The sequence below is a fragment of the Strigops habroptila genome, chromosome 8 (genome assembly GCF_004027225.2).
Source record: "Strigops habroptila isolate Jane chromosome 8, bStrHab1.2.pri, whole genome shotgun sequence".
Lineage (NCBI taxonomy): Eukaryota > Metazoa > Chordata > Aves > Psittaciformes > Psittacidae > Strigops > Strigops habroptila.
The window spans coordinates 17,921,314-17,947,963 of NC_044284.2; the positions used below are offsets into that span (position 1 = coordinate 17,921,314).

At 43.4% G+C, this 26,650-nt stretch overlaps 2 protein-coding genes across 2 annotated transcripts in view; one reads left to right on the forward strand and one right to left on the reverse strand.

Moving 5' to 3' along the window:
* FARSB (phenylalanyl-tRNA synthetase subunit beta) overlaps window positions 1–3,090 on the reverse strand; it is a 39,206-nt gene extending 36,116 nt beyond the window's left edge. The window contains exons 1-4 of the mRNA XM_030494543.1: window positions 2,987–3,090; window positions 1,762–1,817; window positions 722–876; window positions 117–189 (exon numbers count right to left, since the gene is read on the reverse strand). Coding sequence (XP_030350403.1) covers window positions 117–189; window positions 722–876; window positions 1,762–1,817; window positions 2,987–3,044 — 342 coding nt within the window. The 5' untranslated portion in view covers window positions 3,045–3,090. The remainder of the gene's footprint in view (window positions 1–116; window positions 190–721; window positions 877–1,761; window positions 1,818–2,986) is intronic.
* A 514-nt stretch (window positions 3,091–3,604) lies between these two features.
* Window positions 3,605–26,428, forward strand: MOGAT1 (monoacylglycerol O-acyltransferase 1). Its single transcript, XM_030495352.1, has 6 exons — window positions 3,605–4,087; window positions 14,025–14,203; window positions 14,593–14,794; window positions 17,403–17,577; window positions 21,069–21,268; window positions 23,857–26,428. Exons 1-6 carry the CDS (start codon window positions 3,994–3,996, stop codon window positions 24,009–24,011), a joined length of 1,005 nt encoding a protein of 334 aa, XP_030351212.1. The 5' UTR covers window positions 3,605–3,993; the 3' UTR covers window positions 24,012–26,428.
* The last annotated feature ends 222 nt before the right edge of the window (window positions 26,429–26,650 follow it).

Sequence of the window (26,650 nt, forward strand, 5' to 3'; positions counted from 1 at the left end):
TCTGCTCTGCAAATATGATTTCCAGCCTCACTGCCCTCATTAAACTGGTACTGATACCTATCCTGATGGTTCAGAAACTCTCAATAAATTTACAAGGGTGCAGTAAACACTTTTACCTTTTCAGTGATAATCAGCCTCTGACCTTCACCCTCAGCTGGTATTATCTTTTCATACCTAGGGAGATTTATCCTAGAATAAAACCAGAAATAAGGCTGTAACTTAGAGAATGAATGTTCCCCAAATGCAGGAAACTTCACAGAAATGTAGCAACAATTTTATGTAGAAACTTTCCTAATAACATTTCCTAGTATGTAAATTAGCTAACTGTTTAAACCTTGTTTTCTATGGGATGGTAAACAGATTACTGAACTTGAGGGACTCAAGAAGATTAAGTCATAGCAGGAAAGTGAACTAAATGATTTGTTTTGGTATTTGTTACAGAGGATCACAAGGAAGTTCCTCTGCAGTTCTTTACAGAGGATGAGTCCCAAATGGAACAGCAGTTGAAAAATTTTTAGAACAGATCCAAATCCCAGTAACATTCTAGTCTAGTCTTTCAAAAATATACAACAGAGCTTCTCCAAAGGAACATCTGACAAATCTGATCTACATGAGATCGTACTCAGAATCCAAGCAAACGGCAAGTTTGTTTATTGATCAGAAATGGAATCGTATTTAAACAAATAACAAAACACGCAAAGATCTCACAACTCTGCATTACCTTTCTTTAAAGACCTGCAGTCCTCGGACCAACCCTTCGAGGCAAAGAAGATCATAACGGTTGGCAGGAACATCAATTTTATAGAGAACGGTATCAGATGCACCCTTTGCCTTGTCTTCACCTTTTTCTTTACTTATAATGTCTTTCTCAGATGTCTGAAATTAAGCAAAAATGCGTTTTTAACATGAAATATCTTAACATTGATAGGAGTATTATAGTGAGATAATATAGTAGGAAAATTGCATAAATTGAAAGTTTAACAGTGTAATTTGGATTTATAGAGCGAATGGACACACCAAATACCAGAAATGATGCAAAACATTTCTCAGATTCAGAGACTGTAATGCAGTATACCAAAAGAAAAATTCACTATCAGAATTTGTATTTTAACCAAAGAGATTATAGAAGCAGCAGTCTCCAGGCTAGCAGATCCCAAAAGAGAATTGAGAACTTATTTTTGGCAATAGATCAGCAAATGACTTGTCATATCAAGCCTATTCTGAAATAAAGCATAACACATGATGTTCAGATGTCCTTTGATAAACATCATTAAAAGATCATTTAATTAAAATTAAAAAGAAAAATCAAACAGGTCTACTTGAACAAGGTTTACATGGATACAGTTCACAGGACTAGCAAATTTTCACAAGTACAGAATCCAAATCAAATCTTTAAATATAATCTAGTTATAACTTAGGTAACAATGTCCAGGACAAATACATTTTTGTGGATATTGCACAGAAGAGTGCATACAAAACAAAGCCAAACAGATCTTGTAAAATACGTTCCATACATGGTCTGTGGCCATATTTATGCTGCTAAATAAAATGGGGCCAGAGACTGAGGACCAAGAGGCACCAACTGCTGACCTCCATGAAGTATAACAATATGCCTGCCATCTTTTGGTACGTGCTAGGGGGCATTCACCAACACTGTGCCAGGGAATATGCTGGAAATAATGCAGTACAAACTCTTAGCAAATATAAATGCTGTCAGTACACTACATCTACTGAAAAAGTAATAAAAAAAATGCTACTCACAATTTCATCAAGCTCCAAACCAAACTCAAAGCAAAGCTCATCAAATTCTTCGTCAGCTGCGAAGAAAGAAGGTGAATTTTGGTGAATAAGCAGACTTCAGACTTCTAAACTATTTTTTTTTTTCTTTGTTTTGAATGTTTTTAAACGAGATAACAGATGCTATTTGGGGGAAAAAAGTTAACTGTAATTTGAAGAATTTTGCTTACATTTGCATTTGAGTACAGTTTCTTTAGCACATACTACATTTATTAACACATTATAGTCACAGCAAGGGCTTCTGAACCTTAGAACCTAGCTTCACTACCACCTCTGCAGCCAAGTTTGTCAGAATAACTCTGGCCTGAACAGATAATGAAAACAGGAGGGAGGAACAGGACACCTTCAGCCAGCAGCTACTTTTTTAATCAGTCAGCTTGTCATAGAGAGGTTGCATCAACTGTGTTACAGCATGTGAGTAACACAACCCTGATCTGAAAGTGGAGGTTTGCACCCATGTATTTTAAGAGCCTACCAACTCCAGAGTGGGCTAGACAAACTGCTGCATGTCGCAGACAGTCTTTCACCCAAATAGTTCTTAAGTCGCATGTCTAAAGAGCTGGGGCAGAAGAACTGAATGAAAGCATGGTATTAACTGTTTGCTCTGCGTGCTCCCATCTCTTCCCTCTTCTTTTTGATTTAACCAGTTCCCAAAACAGACAGTGAAACTCCAACCCGAAACCGCGATTCGGACACGCGCGGTTCTGCTCTCCCGAGTGCTCTGGCCTCCAGCAGCGCGCACCTGGGAGAAAGGCTGAAGGGCCCAGGGAGCACACGCGGCTCTGCCCGGCACGCCGTGGCCTCGGCAACAGCGGACGGCTGGGGAGCACCCCGACACAGACCCACTGTGTGTCTGAAGCCCGGGCTTCCCTCGGGGGTTAGTTCAGCCCCGTGGACACGGGGTAAGCACCGAGCAAACCGGTGCTGTCAGTGGGAGGCTGCAGTGCCCCGTCCTCGCCGCCCCTCAGGGCTTTGTCCGGGCCGGCCCGGGGCGGGCAGCCGGCGGAAGGCTGTTCAGCGGATCGCAGCCCAGCGGCCGCGGTGAGCGGAGGGAGCCGCCAGGCAGGCCCGTGGCCGCCTCCTGAAGCACAACCGGAGGATCCCCGCAACGCTTCAGCCGCCGCGGGCCGCGGGCACGGCCCGCCCGGGAGGCAGCGTGGGGCGGCCCGCGCAGCCCCGCACCACTCACTGTAGGTCCTGCCCAGCGCCTGGAACAGCAGGTCCCGCTTCACGCTGACAGTGGGCATGGTGGCACGCCGCTCGCCCGCACCGCGCCTGCGCCGCGGCCCACCAGGCCCCCGCCGCACCGCGCCTCCCGCCGCGCTGCCTGAAGGCCGCCCGCGCTTCCTCCGGCCCGCGCCCGTCAGCCCCCTCGCTCCGCGGCGCGGCGGTGAGCAGGCAGCCTGGCCGGGCTCCCGTGGAGCCGGTGCGCCCGTCTCCCGCGCCCCGGGAGGAGGCGGGCAGCGCGCCGAGCCCCGGCAGCGTGGCGGGCAGCTACTGCGGTGACTCTATCCCGTTGCCCGGGAGCCTCCGCGCCCTGTCAGCGGCGTCGGCTGGCGTGGGGCGGCCGGTGTCGGCAGCGTGGGGTCCGCCCGCGCTGGCCGGGAGCCGCCGGGGCGATGGGCGCCGCCGGGACGGCGCGTTTTGGGTTGGGTTCTCATCATAGTGGAGCTTGTTTTTGTCACCCCGGTTACGGGCCGGGTGGGTTAGAAGCGGCGGGGTTCACCCCTCGCACCGCGGGAGATGTAAGCTCTTGGTCAGCCTCCGTAAGCGCTTTAATTCTTAAGAGCCTTAAGCGCGAACGTATGCTGCGAGGGGAGGCAAGGCAGGAGCGGCGACGGCCGCCCTGAGCCGAACAACTGCCACTAATAAAGCGGCGGAGCCTCCGCCCCTGTCGCCCGGTGCCGTGTATTTGAGCCGGGGGCAGGTGCGGCGGCTTGGAGCTGCGGCTGTAGAAGCCGTGTCGGGCTCTGGGCGGGCTGCGCTGGGGCGGCCGCCTTCTCGTCCCCGCCTGCTGGGGCCGCGCCCGGGCCCCGCTGCGGCGGCCGTGGGCAGCGCCGGCCGTAGGAGGGGGCGCGTCACTGCGCTGCAAGCCGGGGCCGTAGCTGCCGGTGGCAGAGCGGCGCGGCGGCGGGCTGGAGCCGGAGCCGGAGCCGGCCGGTCCCTGCCTCCCCGCGCTGCTCTCCCGCAGTCAGCATGAAGGTCGAGTTTGCCCCCATCAACGTCCCCCTAAAGAGGAGGATCCAGACAGTCGCCGTGCTGCAGTGGATCTTCTCCTTCCTTCTGCTGGGTAACATAGTCTTCCTCCTTCTTGCCCTAGAGAGAAAAGGGAAAGAATCGGCTTTTTCCTTAACCAGCGCCACCCGTGGGCATCGGTCTGTGTCACCCTGTGGTCCTACGTGAGAGCTATCCCTGGGCGGGCGAGAGCATCGCACTTCTGGACTTGGGTTTCCTCCCCCTGAAAACTCTGGATGGCTTTTTCTCTTTTTGGGGGGGGGTCTGTTTCTTCCTATGCGTTCTCTTTCGAATATGATCTTAAAAAGGTAGTGACCACATCTTCTCATTGGGACTCCAACTAAGGTTTTTGACAACTAACGACTTCTTATTGAATGTGTGCATAAAGGCTGGTACGTGACTAATGCTGTTTCCATTACTGATATGGTAAAATTACATACGGTAGTTCAAATAAAATTCTCATTTAATTAGGTGATGAAAACTCACAAAGATCAACAGCTAAAATGCAGCCACTTCCCTAGATTTGTGGGCAGTTAGTACCTTGGACTTGATAAAATGAGTCAGGCGATAAGGTAAACTAAGCCTTAACTCTCTGGGACCAGATCCGTAGACTGTGTCAATTGGCAAGTGGTTATTGAACAGTCTCTGTGCACAAAACTGTTCTGAGGTATAGGGTAACTGACTACCTGTGCATTACTGGAAATGCTGGAACACTTCATGATCACTTGTGCTTTAGGACTTAAAAGGAGAAAAGGAGTATCTTTCTTGTATATCTGCAAAATAGAGTATCATTCAGATAATGCTCTGGTGTCTTTCAGAATATTTATTTTTAAATCGTTAGCCTCATAAAAGATTTGGGTATGTGAGGGAAGCATGGAGGCTATGAAGCACCTTCACAGATTTATCCTTACCACTTGGCTGTTTTGTTACCTCTAAATTATATGTGCTTGGACTCTAAAGAGTTCGTGTTTGTGGCAACATTGTAAATAGCCGGTGCATGTAATTTTCTGTTATTGAATTACATCCTGGCATGTACCATTATTCCAGTCTAATGATAATGCAGTGGCAGTTCACTGGCAGTGGAAGGAAATAATTTTTTGTCCTGGCCTGGTTGCTAACACCACTGCTGCAGAAAATCGTGTCCTTCTGTGCTTACTAGAAGCGATTGGGCTGCAGAAAGTCCACTCTTGCTGTGGTTGAGAGGGAGAAGGCAGCTGTCTTCTGCAGCTGGCACTGCCTGGGTGTAAATGTCAAGGAAAATCAATGTGGAAGCGTCCTATGGCTGGTTATGTTGGATATAGTTGAGTGCACATGATCGTGAAAAAGTCTGTTGCAAGAATGCTTGAACTTTGGTGGACAAGTTGATTCTAATAATAATCATCTGCTTGTGCTTTCATGGGCATGTTTATCTTCAGAGCTATCCAAGGTGACCTTGTTATTTCGTAGGTGTACCCTTTCAGTCATAGGACAGTTGGGGTGGTCTGGCCAGAAAGCTTCACATAGCTCCAGGAAAATTCAGATGCTGAATCCTAAATGACTTAAAGTGGAAAACGGGTTGGTTTCTGATGTCTGGATTGCTATTGAGTTTTTGTTTTACAGCCTTTTTTTTTTTTTTTTGGTCTGCTGAATAGACAAAATACAGAAACATTGTTTATTTGTAAGCTCTTGAAGTCAAAAGCGACACTTTCAAATCATGCAGGGTGGTGCGCCAGTACAAGTGAAAACCTGTGTGAATTCATTGCGGGGTAGGTGTTGTTTGGGGGTTGATATATGGCTGAAACTAGTTTATACCAAGCAAGATCTTATGTAGGTTCAGTCTTTCTTATGTAAAAATATCTGCATGCGAAAACATGCACAGATAACACCATATGATAAGTAATGATTCATATTACAGATGCAAGGATTCTGTTTAGAGCAGTGGAAAAAATAGGGTACTGGCTTAGTTCTTAAAGTTGTCCATCTAGGTACGTGGTGAGGAGACATAGCTTAATAAAATGGACAGATAGGACTAACAGATAAAATAAGATAACTCTAAAAATTTGTGCCCTGAAAGACAAGGGCTGGATTGGTTAATGACGCCCTTTAAATCTGGGAAGTGACATGTGGAAACATGATTTGGCACATAGACTCAGCTGTAAGGAGAATGTGAGTCTATTGCGACTTAGAATCCATAGTGTGACTTGAAGACTCTGAAAATCAAGGGCTGATTTCATCTTCCTGGCTGAGACCCTGAAGAGTGGCTGAGTTTGATGTAAAAACCACATTGTGTTGGTGTTTGTCCCTTGCTCTCCAGGCTTGCTGTGTTGTAGTGCTGTGTAGTTTTCTGAGACCATGGAATTGATGACTGAAAATGCCCTCTTGCTTGTTTGACTAAAGTCTACTTGCAAGTTGGACTGAAATGCATATATGCAATGCTTGTTGAAGGCTGTGAGTCTCATCACCACCTGTAGAAAGAGCAGATTGGTCAACAAATGCTGAACAAACAGCTGCAGCAGCACAGCACAAGCAAGAAAGTTCTGCTGCTTCACACAGCATACTGGCTTGGGTTGGGTCTGCACCACAGATATTTTGCTTCTGCTGTAGAGCACAAGCAGAATAGACATGTCTCTGCCTCCAAAAAGTTGTACAGATGTGCACAGAATTTCATTACATACAAAAGAACCTCTTTAAAATTCTGTGTGTAAGTTCCTGTGCTTCCCTGCTCTGTACTGCAAGCTGCCAAAATTCGTCCCCAAGCAGAAAAGACAAGTTTTCATTGTAGCAGTGTTATCCACTTCTGTTATGTAGGGGCATGACACCAGAAGCACAAATAAGTTCCAAAATACTGTGATCTGTCTCCAAGAGCTTCTGGATTAGAGGAGAGAAAATTCCCATCCAACAGTTTCCCATCGTGTGCCAGCTGAAACTGCCATATGGTTTTCTATCTTATGTGCTCTAAGTGCAGCAGGCTAAAATAGTTACAGTTCCATGAAAAAGAAGAGTATTTTAAGTGGGGTTCCCTCTTTTAAAAGATGACTGGTATCAGCTTGGAGTCTAGAAAACGAAAACTATGAAAAATTGGAAACGCTAAAATGATTATGTTTCTTGCCATGTTAAGCAGAAATACAGAACAGCTTCAGGCTGAAGCATAATTTCAAGTCACTAGTGTTTCACTGTTGAAATGGCAAATATATGAAGCTTTGCAGTTTCAGAGTACCTGCTTTAGAAAAAAAGCTGAAACAGACCATTTTGATAGATGTAGTTTTGTGCCTGTAATTGCTGCTGCTAGAGATTCCCCAGCTTGGCCAGGGGCTGGCAGTCCTAGGGCAGGTTTGTCCCTGTTCCAAGCCAGCGCAGCACCCACGTCATGTATGCTTGTGAAGCTGTGTGCTGACACCTGCTTGTGCTCAATCTGTGCTGTTGTATAGCCCAACCCTGGGCAGAAAGTCACCTGGAGAAATGAAATCTCCAAGTGTTGCTGAACCAACTGGGGGCGAGAGCAAAGAGGTTGCATCACTCGTGTTTTTACTCTTAAGTTCCATGGTACGTATACATAAAAGAAGTTGTCAACGTCAGTGAATGAAGTGGATGTACCTGGTGTTTAGCATGAAATCTTTGTGTTTAAGCTTGGAAATATTTTCCTTAAGAACTTTGACTGAATTAATTTTGCTGCAGTTAATAGTATGTTTGATATCCTCCTGTTAGGAGCCAGTGTAGGATTTCTGTTTCTCTTGCAGTAATTGAGCAGCAATTTCTCTTTGGTATGTAGGCGTGCTGCAGGGGTGAGCTGTGCAGCTCAGTACTGCACATCCATGAGTGAGGTTCATTTGTGTCAGGAGGTGACAGTACCTCGGCAGGAGGTATGAGGTTTGGTTTAAGTGCTGCTTTGCAGGTGCTTTAGCCTTTTGTTTTTCTTCCTCTCTAATATACACAAATCAAACGACAGCATTTTGGAGAAAACAAAGCTAGAAGGTGAATCTGTGAGCTTCTCCTCTGCTAACTTCTGTGCATGTCATGTGAAAAGGGACAGTGGAATTTGAGTGTGTACAAAATCAAATGCAGGACTAGGTAACTTGGGTAGAGTGGTAGCGTCTTGGTCCAGACAATGAGAGATGGAAATGAGAATGAGCTTAACTCTCTGGCAAGGGTACTAGGATTTAGTTTTGAGACAAGGTGTTAAGGGAGAATGGTGCATCTTCTGTGGCTCACTTTCTAGGACCAGCAGTGGCGCGCTGGTCTTCTCCTTACTGGGGACCTAAGAAGTGACTGTTGTGCATGCACCCCTGTGTTTATTTGCAAAATACTTAATGATACAAAATCAGTGCATAATAAAAGGTGTACTTTAATATGCATGAAGCCACAAAATAATATACTAAAGACAGTGGTGTATATTAAAGTATATCCTGTTCCCTAGTGATTAAACTTATGTGTATGTGGTGTGTAGGATGAAGCACTTTGGTAATTGAACTTGACTGGAGACAGTTTTGAGTTGTGGATCTGGCTTCCCCAACAGAATAGAAATGATGAAACATTTGCCACAGAATGAGATATTGCTGCTGGAATAATAAATGACTTATGTGTTGAGAAAGCAGTTGTCAGTGTAATGCGCTAAGCAAAAAATAACCTTTTCCCCAAACACATAATGATGTTTTGTTATCTGGTGCAGGTTCAATTCGTCAGCTGTGGCTGGCTAATTGAAATTGTCTCATTCTTCCTTTTTAAAAAAACCCTTCTTGATACCCAAGAAAACTCAGTGAAGCTGTATGAGCCTTTCCTAGCAAGCTGGCTGGTATTGCTACTTGTTTTGTCAGTCCGTATTCGTCTATCCTTGAAGCTTATTGCTGGCCTATGGTAGGGACCGATGTGTGATCACAGAGAATAACAGGGTACTTAGTGATGCTTGACTGACTAGTATTTCTAGGAATGCTGCCTCTGTTACCTGCATCTTAGGGACGGAATGTAACCATGTCGCTGTTTGTTTGTATCTCTTGAGAATAACAGAAAAATAGCTGTGCTGTGTCAAGCCAGAGGCCCTGGCTTCTCCACCTGTATGTGAACATAACTGATGGTGGATGCCTAAGGAGAAATAGAAGAAACAGGAAATATATAGACTAAATTTGGCATGCTGTCTTGGGATTTGGTAATCACTAACTTGGGGATTTACTGTTCCCGGACCACACTATCTACAGGTCAATAGTGCCTAATGCTTTGTATCTTGCCAATGGAAGGTCTGCTTGCTTGGGAATCGGAACCAAATTCCATAGTAAACAAGCCTCCAAACTGTGGCATCTGAGGGTTTGTATTTGTTATCACGGTAATGTTGAAATGCATCTCCCTTGGTAGGAATGTTCAAATATCCTTGAGACTGGGGCTCCCACTTGTGACCAATAAACTTACAAAGGGCTTCCGCTACAGGAGGCTGATACTTATTCAACAGATGCTGACCTCCTTACGACCCTGATCGGTCCTGGAGATGGCTACCAAATTCCTGTGGACTTTAACAATTTTCCAGTTAGCTTAAATAAATTCTCAGCTTGTTTTTTGCTGAGGAGTGCATATCTGCCATGGGTAAAAGGTGACAGCAAGTTCCTGTAGTCCTGGCAGAAATCTGTATATTGACAGAATGGCATGGACTAGTTGGCTCTAAACAGGATAGTACTAACACTAAGACTCTTTTTAAAGAGCCTTTGTGTGTAAAAGCTGCAGAGAGTACTCTGCAGAGGCATGAACTCGCTTACTGTTGTTTTGGCAGGTTGCCTTCTCTCAGGGGTTGTCTGTTGCCTCAGGTCTTCCTTTGGTGGGACTGTTGGGAGTCTATTTGCCATATGTGTTACTTCATTTATATTTCTATCCCTTTCTTTACGATTTGTAATATTTCCAGAAATGGTTGATTTTATTTTTTTTTTCTTTTCCCTCCTTTATTTTCCCTGGTTAAAGAATTCACTGAGCAGGGAAAAGAATATTTTAATACCAAAATCAACTTATCAGTGGTACCTTGATGGATAATAGAGAGGAGCAGATGTGTTCTCCTCATGTGTTCCCTCCAATGTTCTATTCCTCAGGCAGCCAGCTTGGAGGCATTGCTCTGATGACTAATGGCGATGCAAGGGCAGTTCTGTTGTAGATACATCAATGTGGTGGTTGTAGAATATGTCATTTTTCATTCCTGTCCCTTTCCCCATGGCTGTGGATGTAAGAAATCGGCTTTTCACCTTGCTGTGTATATTGGTATGGGCATGTACTCATAAAGCCCAGAGAAGTACAGCATTAAAAAATCACATCTCCGCCTGTGTGTTTCCTAGAATGCCAGTGGGATAAGGATGTCCTGTTTATTACATCCTTTGTGGCATGAGGTTCACATTGCTGGACTTTGAAAGTCTCTAGCTCATTTAAGACATAGAGCACAATGAGTTTAGAGAAAGCATTGCGAAGGGCATGTGGGAAACAGCAGGAGCTGGCTTGTTGTTCAGACCTGCCATGAGCTGTTGAGCAGTTCGGAGGCCTTAGTGCAAGGTGCTTTGCATGGCTTTATGGGGTGGTATGGAGAGCCTGTAGTGCTGGTTGGATTGAGACAAGCACCCTGCCCTGAGAGTAATGGGAGGCTTTTCTTCTAGTGGACAATCTTAGATTTGGTGGCCCTTACAATAAATATTACTCAAACATTTATGACTCCTTACTAATTGCAAATGCATTTGGAGCTTCCAATTGCTAGGATCGCCTGTATTTCCTCACTCAATGTGGTGGTTTTCTACTTCCTATCTCTGTGGTATTTAACTATTTTCTGAATTTGGTGCCCACAGCTGCGAACTCAGGGCCTATTTAATGAGTGAAGTATCAGATGTTCAAACATCATTGGGCAGGATAGCTGCCAGTGCTACTAGCTAGCTCTGTATATAATATTTTTCATCAATTTCTTGCAACAGATGAGTATCTGCATGTTGTGAATGGGAAAATGGAGGAAAAAGGGCTTGCCGATATTGGCAGGCAAACTGGTTCAAAGTCCCATGGCAGTGATTTGTCTTTTAATTGATATTTCCTTCCTCCCTCGCCTCCATCCCCTTCCAATACACCATAGAAATATTTTCAAAGCTCAAGAAAATTCAAGTTCAAGCAATAAAGTTATGCTTACACTGTACACTACATCCAGGGAGGCAATTATATAATAGCGATGAATTCCAAGCTGTTTGCCTTTTGCCTGGAATTTGCTTATGAATTTAGGTAAAGTAGTTGCCATTTATTTACTCACTGTATTCTCTGAAGGAGAAAACACTGGTTTTGTGTTTAATAGGCTCATGGGTTTTGAGTCACCTTTCAGGCTCTTATTGTGTTGAAATAATAAGACGATATGGTAAAAGGAATTTGCTTTGCATGTCTTATTGCGAATGCAATAATAAATCAGCTTTGTCCTTCAAGATGCTGAGCTCTCCTTAGGAAGTGCTGGCAGCACACTTATTTCCCCATACCTTACCTGCACGCAGGAACGTGTTCTAGCTAAAGCAAAGCAGCGAGCTTGTTGGTCTCGTGTATGTCTGTCTGCATAATATTAAATACTGCTATCTGGCACTTCTCACTGCTGTTTCAATTAGCTCTCACAGTGAGGATGCTTTGATCCAAAGCATTTTTCAGCTATTTGGCTAGGAAATGGATAGTAAAAAGCCATGTGATTCTGCACTGAGCTGAAAACCCCTCTGAAAGGAAGGGTAGGGAATATAAGTTTTTACCTTTTTTTTTTTTTTAATAACAACTTGAAATTAATTGATTTATGGCAATTAAAATTTCTTATACTTACTCAAACTTGGACTGTGAACTTTGGCATCCTGTCCAGATTAACGTTCCTAGAAATTGCTATAGTTTCAGCATCTCTTCTTCAAAGAACCAGTAATGACTTTCTCTCAAAATATTTCTGTGCCCTGTTGTGAAGTGTTGCTGGTATGGGATTCCCAGTGACTTTTCCTTCTGGAGCAGTGGAATTGAGTGTCATCTTTCACCTGTGCTACTCATCCTGCATTAACAGTGTTCCCCAGAACTTGTTGCAGCTTTTGGGAGTTTTCCACACTCCCTTTGGAGGTCTGTGGGCCTCAGTTAGCTGTGGTATTTTGTTAAAGCCTTTACAGATGCGCTTCTCTGTGCAAGACCAGGGTTGCCTGTTTAAGCAGGAAGCAATGAGGTTCTGTACTGATGGTACTGAAGAATGGAGTATCCTTCAAAACAGTAGATTTGATCCTAATTCTGGTTCTGATTATGGTTGTTGGGTTCTCCCTTCCTTGCAGCAAATGCAATTCCTGATTTTCCTGCTCATTTCTTGCTGGAAATAGGAATGTTCACCCCTTTCTCTCCTACTCGCTCTAACCAGCAGCTTTGCTTGCTCTGGCTGCTCCTGGATTCTGCAGTAGTTCTCAGTCACTCCATGACAATATATCCATTCCTGTTCTGAAGGCGCAGTCAAACTAGGCACAAGGGCAAGTTGGCTGGAGTTCAGAAAAAATAAGTATTCAGGTTGGAGGAAACACGGCCAAGTGAAGCTCTGAATTTCAGCAGCTCGACACCTGCTTGGTATGGGAAATCTGCTGCGAGTTTTCAATGCCCATGTAATGTCTGTTAAATGAAGCTGATCTTCACTAGGATGAGTGTTTTTTATTGTTTGTCTATCTGCTTATTTTAAAGTTTTCCATTCAGGTAATATTTACATTATGTTAACCAAATTATTGCCTGAAGTACTCCTGCTGATTTTCTAGTGTACTCTGTTTACTTATGTATTTAGCTTGGTATGTTTCACTGGTGCAACTCCTTTTAGGACATAACAGGATATTGCCCTCAAGAAAGAAGCCAGTCAGTTGTGGGACACACAAAGTACTACTGCTTTGTAAGATATCACAGAAAAATGCCTGTTTCTTACAACGCTGCCTGTTGAGACTTCCAGTCAGGACTGGGTCCTGTTTTGCTTGCCATTGTATAAATAAATGGTGCTAAAGTCCTGCCTCCCTTGCAGAACTGGAATTTGGCATCTGCTGAATTACTCTGATCTGTGAGCCTGATGTGTTTTGTTCACAAGGCAAGAGCAGGCTGCTGCAGGGTGTACTGCAGGGTGGAGAGCAGCAGGTACTGCTCTATTGTGCTTCAGCCAACTCCGTCCATAGCTGCTTGAGTTGCTGCAACAATGCAGAATTCTGCAAGTCCTACAAAGATAAAGTTTCCATAGGGAGTTTCCCTGAGTGATTGTTTTGGGTTTGAGCCACAGCTTTTTCTGGCTCTTTGAATTGTGCACTTCCTATGTATTGTTTTTGTAGTAGGATGTAATTCTTTATTAACCTGAGTCTGAAAGTATCAGGACTCATAAAACTGCTGTTGTGATCCCACAGCAGTGGTGAGCTTCCACTTACAGTGACGTGTTTAGAGGCTGAAGTGGAAAATCTTAATGTTTTGGCCTTGTCTAGTGCATCTCCTTGGCCACTCACAGAGCACTTTTCACAGGGAGTGGAACTACCATCCCTATTTTATAGGTAGAGAAGTTAAGAAACACAAAGGGAAAATGATTGTCCAACACCACTCTCTTCAGAAAAGAGAACTTGCTGTGTCCCGCTTTCCCCTCTTTCCTTCCTCACCTCTCCTCCCTTCTTGCTTGCTGGAGCATTGCATCTTTGTTGGCTCTTGCTGTCTACTTTTATTCTGCCTTAGGTAAAGCAGATGCTCTCTAACAAACAATAGTGTTCACTCTTACCATGGGGAGAAGATAACCGTGTTGGTCCTCAGCTCGTACTTCTGTTTTATTAAAGTAAACCATCATCTTAGGCTTATTTATCCAGTTGTGCAGTAGAGTGAGAAATACAGACTTGCACGTGTTTCACCCTCAGTGCAACAACATTCACACAATGTGGAATAAGCTAACTTAAATTTGTATGCATTTTGACTAGCATTCGAAATAAAAATACCAGGGCTGGGAATTCAAGGTTTTAAAAGGAGACCAGTGTGATTAATGCTTGCTGTGGTTTCCTTTTTGTTTTTTCCTCTTGTAGCAGAGTTTTGCTGTGGATTCTTCGTGATCCTGATCCTGGGCAACTTCTGGTTTCTTGCTGTTCTGTACCTGCTGTGGCTCTACCTTGACTGGGAAACACCATGCACAGGGGGCAGACGGTCGCAGTGGGTCAGGAGCTGGACTGTTTGGAAGTATTTTAGGGAATACTTTCCCATTCAAGTGAGTAAAAGGTTCCTCACAGAACTGTATGCATTGTAACAGAAACAGCTTGAATAGCCATGAGTGTGGATAAACATTTAAGAGTCATCTTTGGTAAAATTCTAATACTTATTCCAGGGTGAACTTAACTTCTTTTTAAAACATAGTGACAAAAAGAGGTAAGGGCTGATTTTCTACTTGGTGATAGTAGTCCCTCAGCACAGTAAATCTTAGGCATGATATCTTGAGACACATCTCTTTAAACTTGTGTCCCCCTGTAATATGAGACAGTGCTCAGAAGGAAACGAATTGTCATCAGTCCTGTGTCCTGTCAATGTACAATCTCCATACTTGGTTTTTAGAATCCTTCTGAGGTAAGTATTATGTCCTACACTGTCTCTATTTTTCAGCTCATAAAAACTTCAGATCTGAATCCAAATCACAACTACTTATTTGGCTTTCACCCTCATGGAGTCCTGGTAGCTGGAGCCTTCGGAAACTTTTGCACTGGTCCAAGTTTCAGCAGTTTATTTCCTGGGCTTACTCCGTATCTTCATATCATGCCCATCTGGTTTGGCTGTCCCTTCTTCAGAGAATACGTAATGAGTGCTGGTAGGTAAAAGCAGAATGTTTCAGCTGTTGTTCTGTATTATAGCTTCTGCTTCAAATGTAGGGTCTATGACTGTACCTATAAATGGTAAGTAATTTAACTTCGGAAGGATCAGCACTGGTGCTAAATTAAACATCTGCATTATGATAAACTGTTGTTGCAAAACAATTTGAAAGGCTTTATGAATAGTTTAACAAAATTGTATCACTGAGCTTTTTTTTTTTCTTTCTGGAAAAAAACTCCAAAACCAACCCCTGCTGTTTTTCCCTTGAACAGCAGTACTGCATTCTAGGAGAGAATGGCATATTAATTTATAGCATTACTTAATCATTGCACAGACACTTGTAAAACAAATGGAGAATAGTCTCTTACCTGAAGGTTTTAAATCCTACTCATTACAAATATTAATTACCTACTTCTGACTGAGGTCCCGTATTGCAAGTTTGTGTAATTTTAATGGAGATGTCTAAAGACAGGAACCTTATGTCTCTGTTCTTAGTATTTGTCATAAAGGGGTGATATTCATGACTGCTACTGCAGTAATAAAAGATAAAAATAACAAACAATAACATTTGGGGAACAGAAGAATGTGTAATGAAATTAAGACTAGTGTTCCCTCCTAGTTACTTTTAACCCAGGAGTTATTTTACTTAAATTCATTAAACTAGAGCATTTGAGTAAATATGGTGTGGTGCACAAGACTAGGTCTGGGAAACAGAGATCTAGCTCTTACTCCTGACTGCAGCATAGACGCTGTGATCTCAGATAAGCTATTCAATGACTTAATTTGTAGAAACATGCCTAGGATGATGTTCAGATTAATACCAGAATTGTGTATCTATCTATACTTCAACATACCAGAGAATGCCATCCCATGCAAATGTATTTCTGAAGGGATTCTTTCAGGCTTGCGAAATTAAGGGATTGCCTAACCTGGAAGTCTGCTTTACAGTTTGACATCCTACCCAGAAGAACACATATTTACCTGATAAATGAGAAATAACATGAGTAAAAAGCGTGCTAACAAGTAGTCAGCATTGTAGCTCGTTTCTTTACAGGTATGTAGCTGATAAACCAGAGGGGACCTTTGGTATAACATAGGTTATCGGTCAAATCATAAAACACTTGCAAAATCTTCCACGTAGCAAAAGCCATGCTCCTAGCACATTGTTTCTTCTCCCAGTCTTTTGCTCCCTGTCTCCAAAGCCTGTCAGGCTGCAGTTGTTCTGATCAGGAAAGGCTGTTGCAGCACTACTGAGCTCCAGTCTGAGTGAGGGGGGAATAGTGCCCAGCATGTGGGCTGACATCTCTGCTTTGGCAAGGGAGGTAAATTTGTCCTGGGGAAGGACTGGCTCTTTCTTTCTCTTCCAGAGAAAATGCATACCGATGGATGAACGAGTGTGACTCTCATTATTTGTGACTCTCAGCTCAACTGCATGTTTCAGAGTCACAGTGACTGTGAAGACATATATGGCAAGTGGAAGTAGCTTTTTACTGAGGTCTGAACTTGCCCCAGTAGCAAGCTGTTCTTCTTGGTGGCCCGCTGTCAAAACTAGATCACAGTCATCTTCCCTTTCTTGTGAGATTTTCGTAATCCACACTAATGTCCCTAATAGGGAAAAAAAGCAAGCATGTGACAGGACATGAAGTCTTTGCATAGCATCCAAAAGAGCATGCTTTGATACTAGCCCTGTAAAAAACAGCAACAGTGTAAACTAGACTTGATCTCTAAATTGTCATTTAGAGTATATTAATTCAACACAATGTAATTAAACATGGCTTCTGGGTAAATGATACTGCTCTGAGCATTTGAAGTAAAACTTAGGGCACAAAGGAACTCTGGAGGAGTTAAATGCCTGTCTGTTAGAAAGGGTATCTTTCAAAGCACCAAGTTCAGAGCAAGGTCTGAGTCAATGTTAAAGGCCTGTACGGAAGTATGCCTCTGATCAGAGAAGTATCAGGATCAGCAGGAGTACCAGGAAAGCTTCACTTATTCTGCTATTATAGCCTAAATAGATTAATGAGTGCAGGTACTGGTTACTACAGAATGAGCTGGTGCAGTCGTTGGGAATGGTATAAGTGAGCATTTTCTACTGCTTCTGATACTGTCATGCCATTGCCTTAGATGGAGCTGCTGCTTTATAGCTTTGAAAAGAATGAAGGGGATCAGCTTGGTACTGTAGAGCCGTGTTTGAGTTAACAAGTCCTCTATTCATTCTGTTAAACCCTCTGTGCTTGTGTTTATATGCACCTGCTGCATGGCTTTAGCTGCTGCCTCTCGATACTATCTGCTGCCATTCAACTCCTGTGTTCTTGGCCACAGAACCTCTCTGAGGGGGAGCTAAGTTGGTGGAAGAGCACGCTCTTTCCCTGAAGATCTTAAACCTCCTGTGATAGGCAAACAGCATTTAGCTTATCAGTGTGAAATCAAAGGATTTGGGTAAGACCAAATCTGTTGCAGATTAAGGAGGTTGAACCCAAGTCTTTGAACCCTGTCCTGTGTTGTAATAATTGCAAAATATCGTTTAGATATTTAAAAATATTTCTTAAATTCCACTGTACTTATACATGAAGGTCCAGTGGTCACTCTTACAATGTTTGCTCCTGAAGGCATGGTTTCTGCATCCAAGGAGAGTGTCTCATATGTGCTGAATAACAAGGAAGGTGGCCACGCATCCATCATTGTGATCGGAGGAGCAGAGGAATCTCTGAATGCACATCCCGGAAGTTTAACATTGAACATCCTCAAGAGGAAGGGCTTTATTAAAATGGCCTTGAAACATGGGTAAGTTTTTCCCATCTGGGCTGGTTTAGTAAGCATGCTTTGAATACAGGTTGATTCTTACATACAGTTCATATTATATAGACTCATATAATTAGATTTTTGAAAAGGTACTTGTCTAAGAACTTGCAGGTGTTTGGCATAGAAGCCAGTCTGTCCACCTAGATCTAATCTGGGAGTGTTGCAAACTCCCTTTGACTGTCATAATTTGTAAGCAGTAGGTGTTACTAGCATATCTTGTTTTGTTTCAGTTGGTTTTTGCACTAGCAAAGAGTAAGAATTATGAAATTGTATTAGTAAATCTTGGCTGTTATTGCTGAGTGGAGCAGTCAGTCTGTTTTCTGTTTTGTAAACTGAAAATTTGTTATATTGTTAAGATAGAATTTTATTATCATTTTGAGTGAATAAAAAAAATAAAGTCCTGTTTTATTAAATCACTGAAAATTGTGGTCAAGGAAGACTTGTTTTCACCTTTATTCCAAAGACCTTCTTTTGAAGTTAGTTGTTTGCAGAAGTAAGTTTCTGGGGAATTTTTGGTGAAAATCTCAATAAAAACTAGCTTACTTTTTACTATCAAACAGCCATCAGTGTGTAACTTAACACACTGTGAATCTTTTGAGTGATTTACACAGTATAAGCTATTGTGTTTGTTCTGGACTGGTCTAGATGTCTTGTATACTAGAAACATTGGAACTGATGACATGTTCTTGCTAAGCTTTCTGAACAGCTCCCAGGATTATATATTGACATGTGAAGCAATGAGAAAAAAAATATTAGTTTTGAGAAATAGGTAAGAGTTTTTTAAGCTATTTACTGGCAAAAAGGTGGTCACTGAGGAGCTCTCTGTTTTCACACAGAATGCTAAGGTCCGTTTTTTCCTGGAAACTGCTGTGTCAAAGATTTCTTAGACACATCACTAGAAGTCTCATAAAGGACCTGTTCTCTGATAGAAAGTAGCATTTTAGTCTAATTTGTAGCCAGAAATAACACTTGTGTCTTTAAATTAGGGCTTCAGTGCCTAAATGAGTCTTTCCTCAATTTCTGCTCAATTGCTCATTAATCCAGTGGGATCCTAAACACTACCATAGCTTTTATTTTTTAACCTTAAAGTTTAGAAGAATATTTACGTGCCTTTTTTTATATAGCGTGCCCATAAATGTCCGATGTGTCAGATTACAAAGGTTGGTGTTCATCTGTCATCTACACTGATTGGAATTGAGAAACTAGATACACCTGTGCCTCTCATGGACTTGATTTCAAAAGCATCCCCTACACACAAGAAGGTCAGGAGACTTATAAAACACAGGAATGGCCCACTTCTTTCTATATGAAGTCTTTTTGTTTCACATGATGGCTCTTCTCTTTCTTAAAGAGGCTTGCTTGTGTAGAGCTCTCCACCAGGGTGATAACACCTGTCTCTGCCTGAGTGACTTCAAACATACACCTCACACATGGTCACCTTAACCACCAGGCTACAAGTCACTCTGGGTCTGAGGGCCAGCAAGAAAAACTGCTCCTACGTGAAGTGTAGGAATCCTGACTTTGTTTCTATACAGTGGGGCTGTGCGACAGCATGACTAACAGAGATTTGCGGCACTCTTGGCAGTCCTGAGCTCTTGCCCAAAGACTCTGCATCCAGTAATTGCTTCTGGCTTTAACATTTTGTTTCTAACAATTAACAAAATGTGAAAAAAGCTTCCAACTCACACAGAAATGAAAGGGTAAGGGAGGTTTTCAGGATGCAGATGAGAAGAACCACTTGCCATCAGTGCCTACGTATGTTTCTGGTGCTTGTGATCTGCAGCATCAAATACCAAGAGAGGAAGGGGAAGTGGAGAGACCTGTGCTCTGGCCCTGGCTCCTGTGCTGCCAGCACACAGAAGCTGTGGTTCCTCAGCTAGGAACTTGTCAAATGTGGTCTGAATATGCCAGCAAAAGTCCTCTGTGCTTGTTGAAAAGACACTTTGATCCAAGGAAGTATAGGTATCTGATATGAAGAAATCATAAAGACATGAAACAAACATGAATCAGCTAACTTGCCTTTAGTTTCACAATCATAAGTTACTTATTTCTCTGTCTCAACCTCCTACTTAGCATCTTGCAAAAGGCTTCACTGGATTAAAACAAATCCCACAGACTCAGGGTGCTATTGCACCACAAGATATTGCTGTTTGACTTCAGTGTTGTAGTAAAAGTGGAGCATTTACACAGCCATAGTAGATACCAGTCTTTCCCACATTTCCTTCACAGGTGGCTGGGTGATATGTGCTCTATTTGAGAAAGAACCTTTGAGCAGCCACGAGTCAGAATAGTGAGTGGAAATGATAGTCTATGGGAGTCCTTGGGCTTGAGAAGCTGTAGAAGTGGTGGGGTTTTTTTCCCATACAGGTGAGTTTTGATTGTCCACAGAACTTTGCAGCCAGCTCTGACGCCAGTGCATCCTCCTCAGGTGTTCAGAGCGCTCCAGTAATTCATCCTGACAGTATTATAGCAATGCTGATATTTTACAGTAAGCTTTTTCTCAAAGATAGTATGGGCTGAATGGAGCTAAGACTGGAGTAAAGCAAATAAACCACCTCTGTATATTTCAGAGATTTCTTAGGATTACCCTGCTCTATTTTCTTTAAACTCTCTAGAATAATAATGAAACTAAGCATTAATCAAAAAGCCTACTGCTGTCATGTTTTTAAATGTAGCAGTAGTTTTTCCTATTGGAGAAAACTGCACTGATTCCATCGGCCTAAGTAGTTTTTCCAGGAGCCTTTCATCCCAAGCCAGTTCATGAACTGAATGAGACTTCATTAGGCTATGCAGGAGCCAAAGTGAGTTAGTATAATTTCTGTGGGTAGGATTTGACCTCTGGTAATAATGGATTACCAGATGTAATGGATGGTGTTTTCGAAGAAGTCTGGCGGAAGCAGGATTTCACTAGGAATTGGACGGCAGAGGAATTTGGCATTGCACCCATGCCTGTAAGGATGTCTGGGTTTTATCATGGTTTTTGTGCTGAAATCAAGTGCATTCATTGCTCTGGTCAAAAGGCAGAGGAAAGCCAAGATCTGGTTTTGATGCCACCCAGCTGGGAGCATTATAAGGTTAGCAGTGAGGCTGCTGTGCTTGCCAAGGGAGAAAATGCAGTGGAACAAGGGTGGACTTGCTGAAATAGTGATGGATAAGATCATACTTATGATATATACAATTATTCGTTTTTATGATTATGAACAGTCATAACAAGCTGCGATGAGTACTAACCAGCTAAATACTGCCCAAAAGCTAGTTGCATGCCAATCACTTCTTTTTTTTTAAACCCCAAAACAGCCAAGGCAGCCAAAAAGCAGGTGCATATCAGAATCCTCAGTTGAATGCTTGATGAAATCTGGAGCTGCTGAAGTTTTCTGTGCTGGTTATTGTGAAACCATTTCCACGCTGCTGACGTGAAACGCAGTGCAAGTGCAGGCTGAAGTGAGGTTTTCAGTGTGTTCTTTGTTTTACAGGGCTCATCTGGTCCCAGTGTTTTCCTTTGGTGAAAACGAACTATTCAAGCAAGTTGCAAACCCCAAAGGTTCATGGCTCAGAAATGTACAGGAGAAGTTGCAAAAGATAATGGGATTTGCTTTACCACTATTTCATGCTAGGGGAATATTTCAATACAGTTTTGGCTTAATACCTTACAGACAACCTATTCATACTGTTGGTAAGTTTCCTGTGCCTTTTCTAATGCTTTTTCAAATGTTTAGAAATGCAAAAGTGTGCTACTAATATCTGTGTAAACTTATAAATCTAATGGAAGCAACTGGTTGTTATGCATCTAAAACAAGTATGTGAGGTTTAAAATAAGTTTTTTCTTTTTAATTCCTACTCTTCCCCAATTAAAAGGGGGATTCTTTTCTCCCTTTCCCCTTTCTGTCCCAGGCCAAATCTTAATCATCATTCACAGGCTTCTATCCTCAGCAATCCTCGAAGAAACCCAAGGGTTGTCCGGTCTGTACCAGAGGGCTGCCACAGCTCTGTAGAATCTGTCACTGCAGATTCTGGGTGTTGCAGTTGGTTTTGTAAGATGCCCAGCACCTTCATTTCTTAGCCGTGCAGAGAAGCAGCAGTTGGGTATCTCGGCTGATGCAAGCCTGCTGGAAGGAGCTGGTGCAGCCCGACCCAGTGCTCACTGGGACAAGGGAACAGAAAGAGGAGGGAAGGGAGAGGGCACCTTGCAGCAGCTTTGTCACAGCCCTTCAGCAGGCTGCTGCTTCGTTGGCATTGCAGCTCCCTAGGGTGTTTCCTTCCCTTTTGGTTTTATCCCAGTGGAAGGATCCATTCATATTTAATAGAGAGCATGCGTGCCATGTCAACACGCAGTTTAGAAGAGGTTTGTATATTCTGCAACATTTCCTTGGGCTGGTGACATTAAGGCTGTTCTGAAGCTTAAAATGTCTTTTGAGGCAAATCTTCATCATTGTAATATTTACTGTAAGGGCTCCACCTCCAGTGAGGAGGTGGCCTGTGGCTAGAGCACTGGAGTGCTACAAATCAGTGAGACCACAGTCTTGCAGCAGAACTTGTTGTATGATCTCATGAAACGTCTTACCTTTCGTGTTTCTGTTCCCTCATGTTTGAATGCTATCACCATGTCCCTGCATTCCTTGGGGTGGGGTGGAGGGTCTCAGTGTGGCTCAGCATGGCTTTGAAAGTGTTAGCTCAGCTCCTGAAAGCTGCAGAGTCACGCTGAACTCTACCCAAGCCAGTTAGCCATGCTGACTACGTGGCCAGGTATTAGTGAGCTTCCTGCTGGTTCAGAAGCCCTGGTTCCTAAAACAAGGAGATGCAATTCAGCAAAACCAAAGTTTGTGAAGTCTGAGTGTTTTGGGCTTCACAAGTGAAGTATTCTTGATTTTCCAGAAAATTATTACTGCTTTTCAGAAATAGAATTAACTCTAGCATATCAAATCAAGCAGGTTGCTTAAAGCCACACAGAAAATTAGAGAGATGAGTGTCATTTCCAATTCCACAAATCTCCACTCTCAGAAGAAGAGACTGCTGCAGAAGGGCTCGGGGGTGGTTTGGTGTTTCCAGTCATGCTTCTGGGAATCTTGTATTGAATGTATATTGATATCACACCCCCTAAGGTATTGCTCAATCCAGGGCTGGGTTCCCACCCCTTGCCACGTAGAGTCTGAATTTCAGCACCCTGTAGGGCCCGAGAGCTGTTGGCAGCTGAAGCTGCAGGAGGAAAGTGCAGAATCAGCCCCTTTGTGGTTCTGGCTAGACTTCCCTTTAGTCAACACCATCCAATCTGAAGTGGCAACATCTGTTGAAAGGGATTTTCAGATGCCTTTGTAAAAGCTCCTGTGGGGAGGGTGCTTTTGACTCTCTTTGCTTTTCTGCAGACTTCCTCTGTAATCTCAGTTGGGTCTATTAAGCTCTCAGTGCAAGAACAGCTGTCAAAATCTGTAGTGATTGAACAACACAAGGAACACTGAGATCACGGGAAGCTTCTCTTAGCATATAGCAGGCTTTTTGTGAAGGAGGAGGCTGCCCTTTGGACTTCCACGGAATTAACCTCCCATGCTGCCTCTTGCTCTCACACCAGCAGAGCAGGAATAGGCTTTGTGCACTGCCTGGAGAACATTTTGTTTGGAATTGTATCTGTGGGCAGTGGATGGTTCAGAGGCACCTTACAGGGTTTGGGGGTTTTACGTGCTCTTGCTCCCTAGGCTGAGGTAGCCAACAACAGTTCCGGCACCGGTGCAGCAATACCCATTTTGAATAAATTGGAAGATAATCTGTATTTCCTTCAGTCCCGTTGATGTGGCTGTGTGGTTGAGGGCACCACTCTCCTCTTAGGTATGTCCCTCACATTGGATACCTTTACTATTCAGATCAGAACAGAAGATGGTGAGAAGGTACGTTTTTTAAAATATTGTTTTAAACTTGTGGAGTACTACCCTGATTGCAAGACAGCAAGCACATAGCCCATGGGATTGTATGTTGAAATGTAAACTGCTCCTTCAAGTTAGATATTAACCCCCTTCTGATTTACTCTTTTGCTGCCAACTCGAAATGATGGGATTTTAAAATGAATTTTATCTGAACTTGAGCAAAAAGAAGTGGAGAACCAGACCCAGGACTCAGGTTTGTGAAAGGCAGGATCAGGCCCGGGGGCAAGAGGATCACGCTGTGATTCTGCCACCTCAGTGGGAGCTGTGGTGGAGCTGTTACAGGAGAGAGCAGCTCTACTTGAAAAGAGACGTCACTGAAGCTAATGCTACTGTTGTGTTTGATTTACAGTGGGAAGCCCCATCCCTGTAAAACAGAACTTGAACCCTACCACTGAAGAGATTGAACAGCTACATGCATTGTATCTACAGAAACTAAGAAAGTTATTTGAAGAACACAAAAGAACCTATGGGATCCCTGAGCATAAGTCTCTCATCTTCGAGTAGCACGTTACGATTTGTGATTCCAAATCCCATGGAAAAAACAGTGTATGCTGAAAGATGTCTTTCTTGCAATCTGTATTTTGCAATCTGTAATTATCCTTGTGTAAGGAATAATTTTAAGAAGGGATTATTAGATGATTTATTGATTTTTATCTTACTCTTGGGGGGGGGGGGGAAATCCTTAGGGTGTGAGCCTTGAACCCAGTACTGTTTTGAGTTGTCCTTTTAGGTTTGTCTGTACCAGAAATGCTAGTGAGAGACTCTACACAGATGTTATTGCCACCATGGTACCTAACCATTGCTTGAGCAGAGGAAATTGCCCCAGCATGACAGAAGTATAAACCCGACAAGTCTTTGATTAGAAGTTGAGAGACTTTACCAACATGTATCAAATGTGACATCAGGTTGTTCTTGGAATATCAGAAAATGCTGCCGCTCTTCCATAGAAATGAAGGTGTACGTTTTCAGCAGATGGCTATTACAAGCCATTTACACGTGAATTCAAGAATAAATAGGAGCTTTCTGCCCTGAATGGGGTATAGGCAAAAGTGCTTTGTCCAGGTTACAGAGCAGAGCAAACCTCTGTCTGGAGAACAGTGTGTTGAGTTTTCTGTGTGCAGGTATATGCTGGGTGGTGGGAAGCCCTGAATGATGTGACACTTTTGGACAAGCTGTGCTTTGGGTTGCCGGTTTGGAAGATGATGCAGCGTTGTTTGGTAGTTGCCTCAGAGGAGATGTCAGGCACAGGACAGGAGAAGTGGAGACTGAGGAGCCTAGTGGGGGAATTGTATAAACTTTAGATCTTGTGCACATTAGAAAGGATCGTATCCCAGGCCCTGCGACAGAAGGAAGGGGAGCCCAGTTTGTTCAGTCTAGTTCTAAAACTTCACCAAGGAAGGTGTACTTGATATATATGCCTCTTTCTTCCCCACTGATAGATGTAGAAAGCTGTGCTGCACTGTGACTGTGCATGTTTAACATGGGCTAAAGATCAGGGTTGTTTTAGTTTTTGGAAAGGCATGTGTCTGAGGAGGTCGAACACGGCAGGTTTGAAACCTGGGAAGAGATCTCTAGAGTCCTGAGGACTGTAGTACAGTCCTGAGTAGTCATTTTTCCTCAGCCAGTCTGTGTGCAATGTTCTTTGGGTTTGTTTTTGTGCTGCCTGCCCCAGCAGTAGTAGTGCTGATTATTTATGACAGAAGAATTTGGAGTCTGTGTCACTGTTGTCTCCTAGATCATCTGCTCTAATGAGATATTTCCTCTCATTCTCAGTCTGCTCTTTTCCCATTACCTTGATGATATAGAAGCTCAGGATGTAAATTTTAAAGCATTAGTGTTGGGTTCAGGATGGGAAGTAACAATGGGTTGTTGTTGATCAGATTAGCCAAAACTTCTACGGAAATATGTGGATACTGATTTTGGGGCAGCATCTGGTCCAGAGGGTACCCTACAAACAGGCTTACCTGTGAATTCGGTGAGAAAAGTATCTGTGGGTGCTGAGTACCGTCTGTAACTGGCATAGGTGGAAACAAGTAGGGATTGTGTTACTGTGACTACTGATACTTTCATTCCTTTGTAACATAGGAAGATGGAGGAAAAAAAGAAACCAAAATCTCTAAGCTACTTAAATGTGTCTTTTTGCTCAATAACTGCTTCACATTGCTTATGGTGGTCCTTCCAAACTACGTTTTATTAACAAATTATTTAGTGTACCTAGGACTGTTTTAAAATAGAGTATGTCTCTCAACCTGATGGGCATGGTGTCATCAAAAATACTTACCTCTGTGTTAGCATGTGGATTTGTGAAACAGCCCTGCAATACTGAGCCTAAAGGCCAGAACCCTGCAAGCTGTAGACCTGTTGTGGCCAGTGCAGGCATCGGTCCTGCCGCTGCTGCAGCCACAGGGAGGCTTCCCATGGTTGTTAGAGTAAGCATCAACACAGCCTTCAGCTGGAGCTCATGCTCGACAAAGCACGCTTGACCAAGCGGCTAGTAGGAATGGTGATGCCCCCTCCCCAGCTGTGATGAGAAGAATCAGGTAGTGCTCAGATTTCTGGTGGGATGTCCACGCTCACCTGGGCCTGCTTTGTCCTTTGTTTCTCTTTGTGCCTTCTGGTGACACAGGCAATCCCAGGGAAGCCAGTCCTCTATGAGCAACCTAGGTGCTCTGCCTCTGTGCCATGCAAACACTGCCTCCCCAATGTGCTCAAGGTGACACTGCGTGTTCCTTTGAGGGTGAACATCTCTCTGCCAAATTTTGTTTACACACAGTCAATCCTCAGTAATTTTACTTTGTGAACTACAGAGCATATTTTTCACTTTGTAACTTTTTATGGTACCTGTGAAATATGAATGTCGGTTATTTCAGTGACAGCTGTGGCAAGGAGGTGTGAGATAATAAAGGTTTGTACCAAAGTGTGCTTGCGTTGACTGGAATTCAAGTTTGTATTGCTGCTGTTGGGTAAGGGCTTCATCCCTCAGACCTTAGGAGCATGACATGAGTGCAAGAGACGATGTTAGACCAGCCATAAGACTGTGGTCACCACATGCTGAGTACTGGGAGGGAGAGAGGAAGGGAGGGAGGGAGGGATGGATGGGTGGATGGATGGATTGCTCTCTGCAGGCTCCTGAGGGTTCACCT

What these genes read in the sequence shown, in the direction of transcription:
- MOGAT1 (XM_030495352.1), top strand. Translation starts at nt 3,994, where the DNA reads ATGAAGGTCGAGTTTGCCCCCATCAACGTCCCCCTAAAGAGGAGGATC. An exon ending in CTTCTCCTTCCTTCTGCTGG is followed by an intron (nt 4,088 to 14,024) that starts GTAACATAGTCT and finishes TTCCTCTTGTAG; the next exon opens with CAGAGTTTTGCTGTGGATTC. An exon ending in GGGAATACTTTCCCATTCAA is followed by an intron (nt 14,204 to 14,592) that starts GTGAGTAAAAGG and finishes TCTATTTTTCAG; the next exon opens with CTCATAAAAACTTCAGATCT.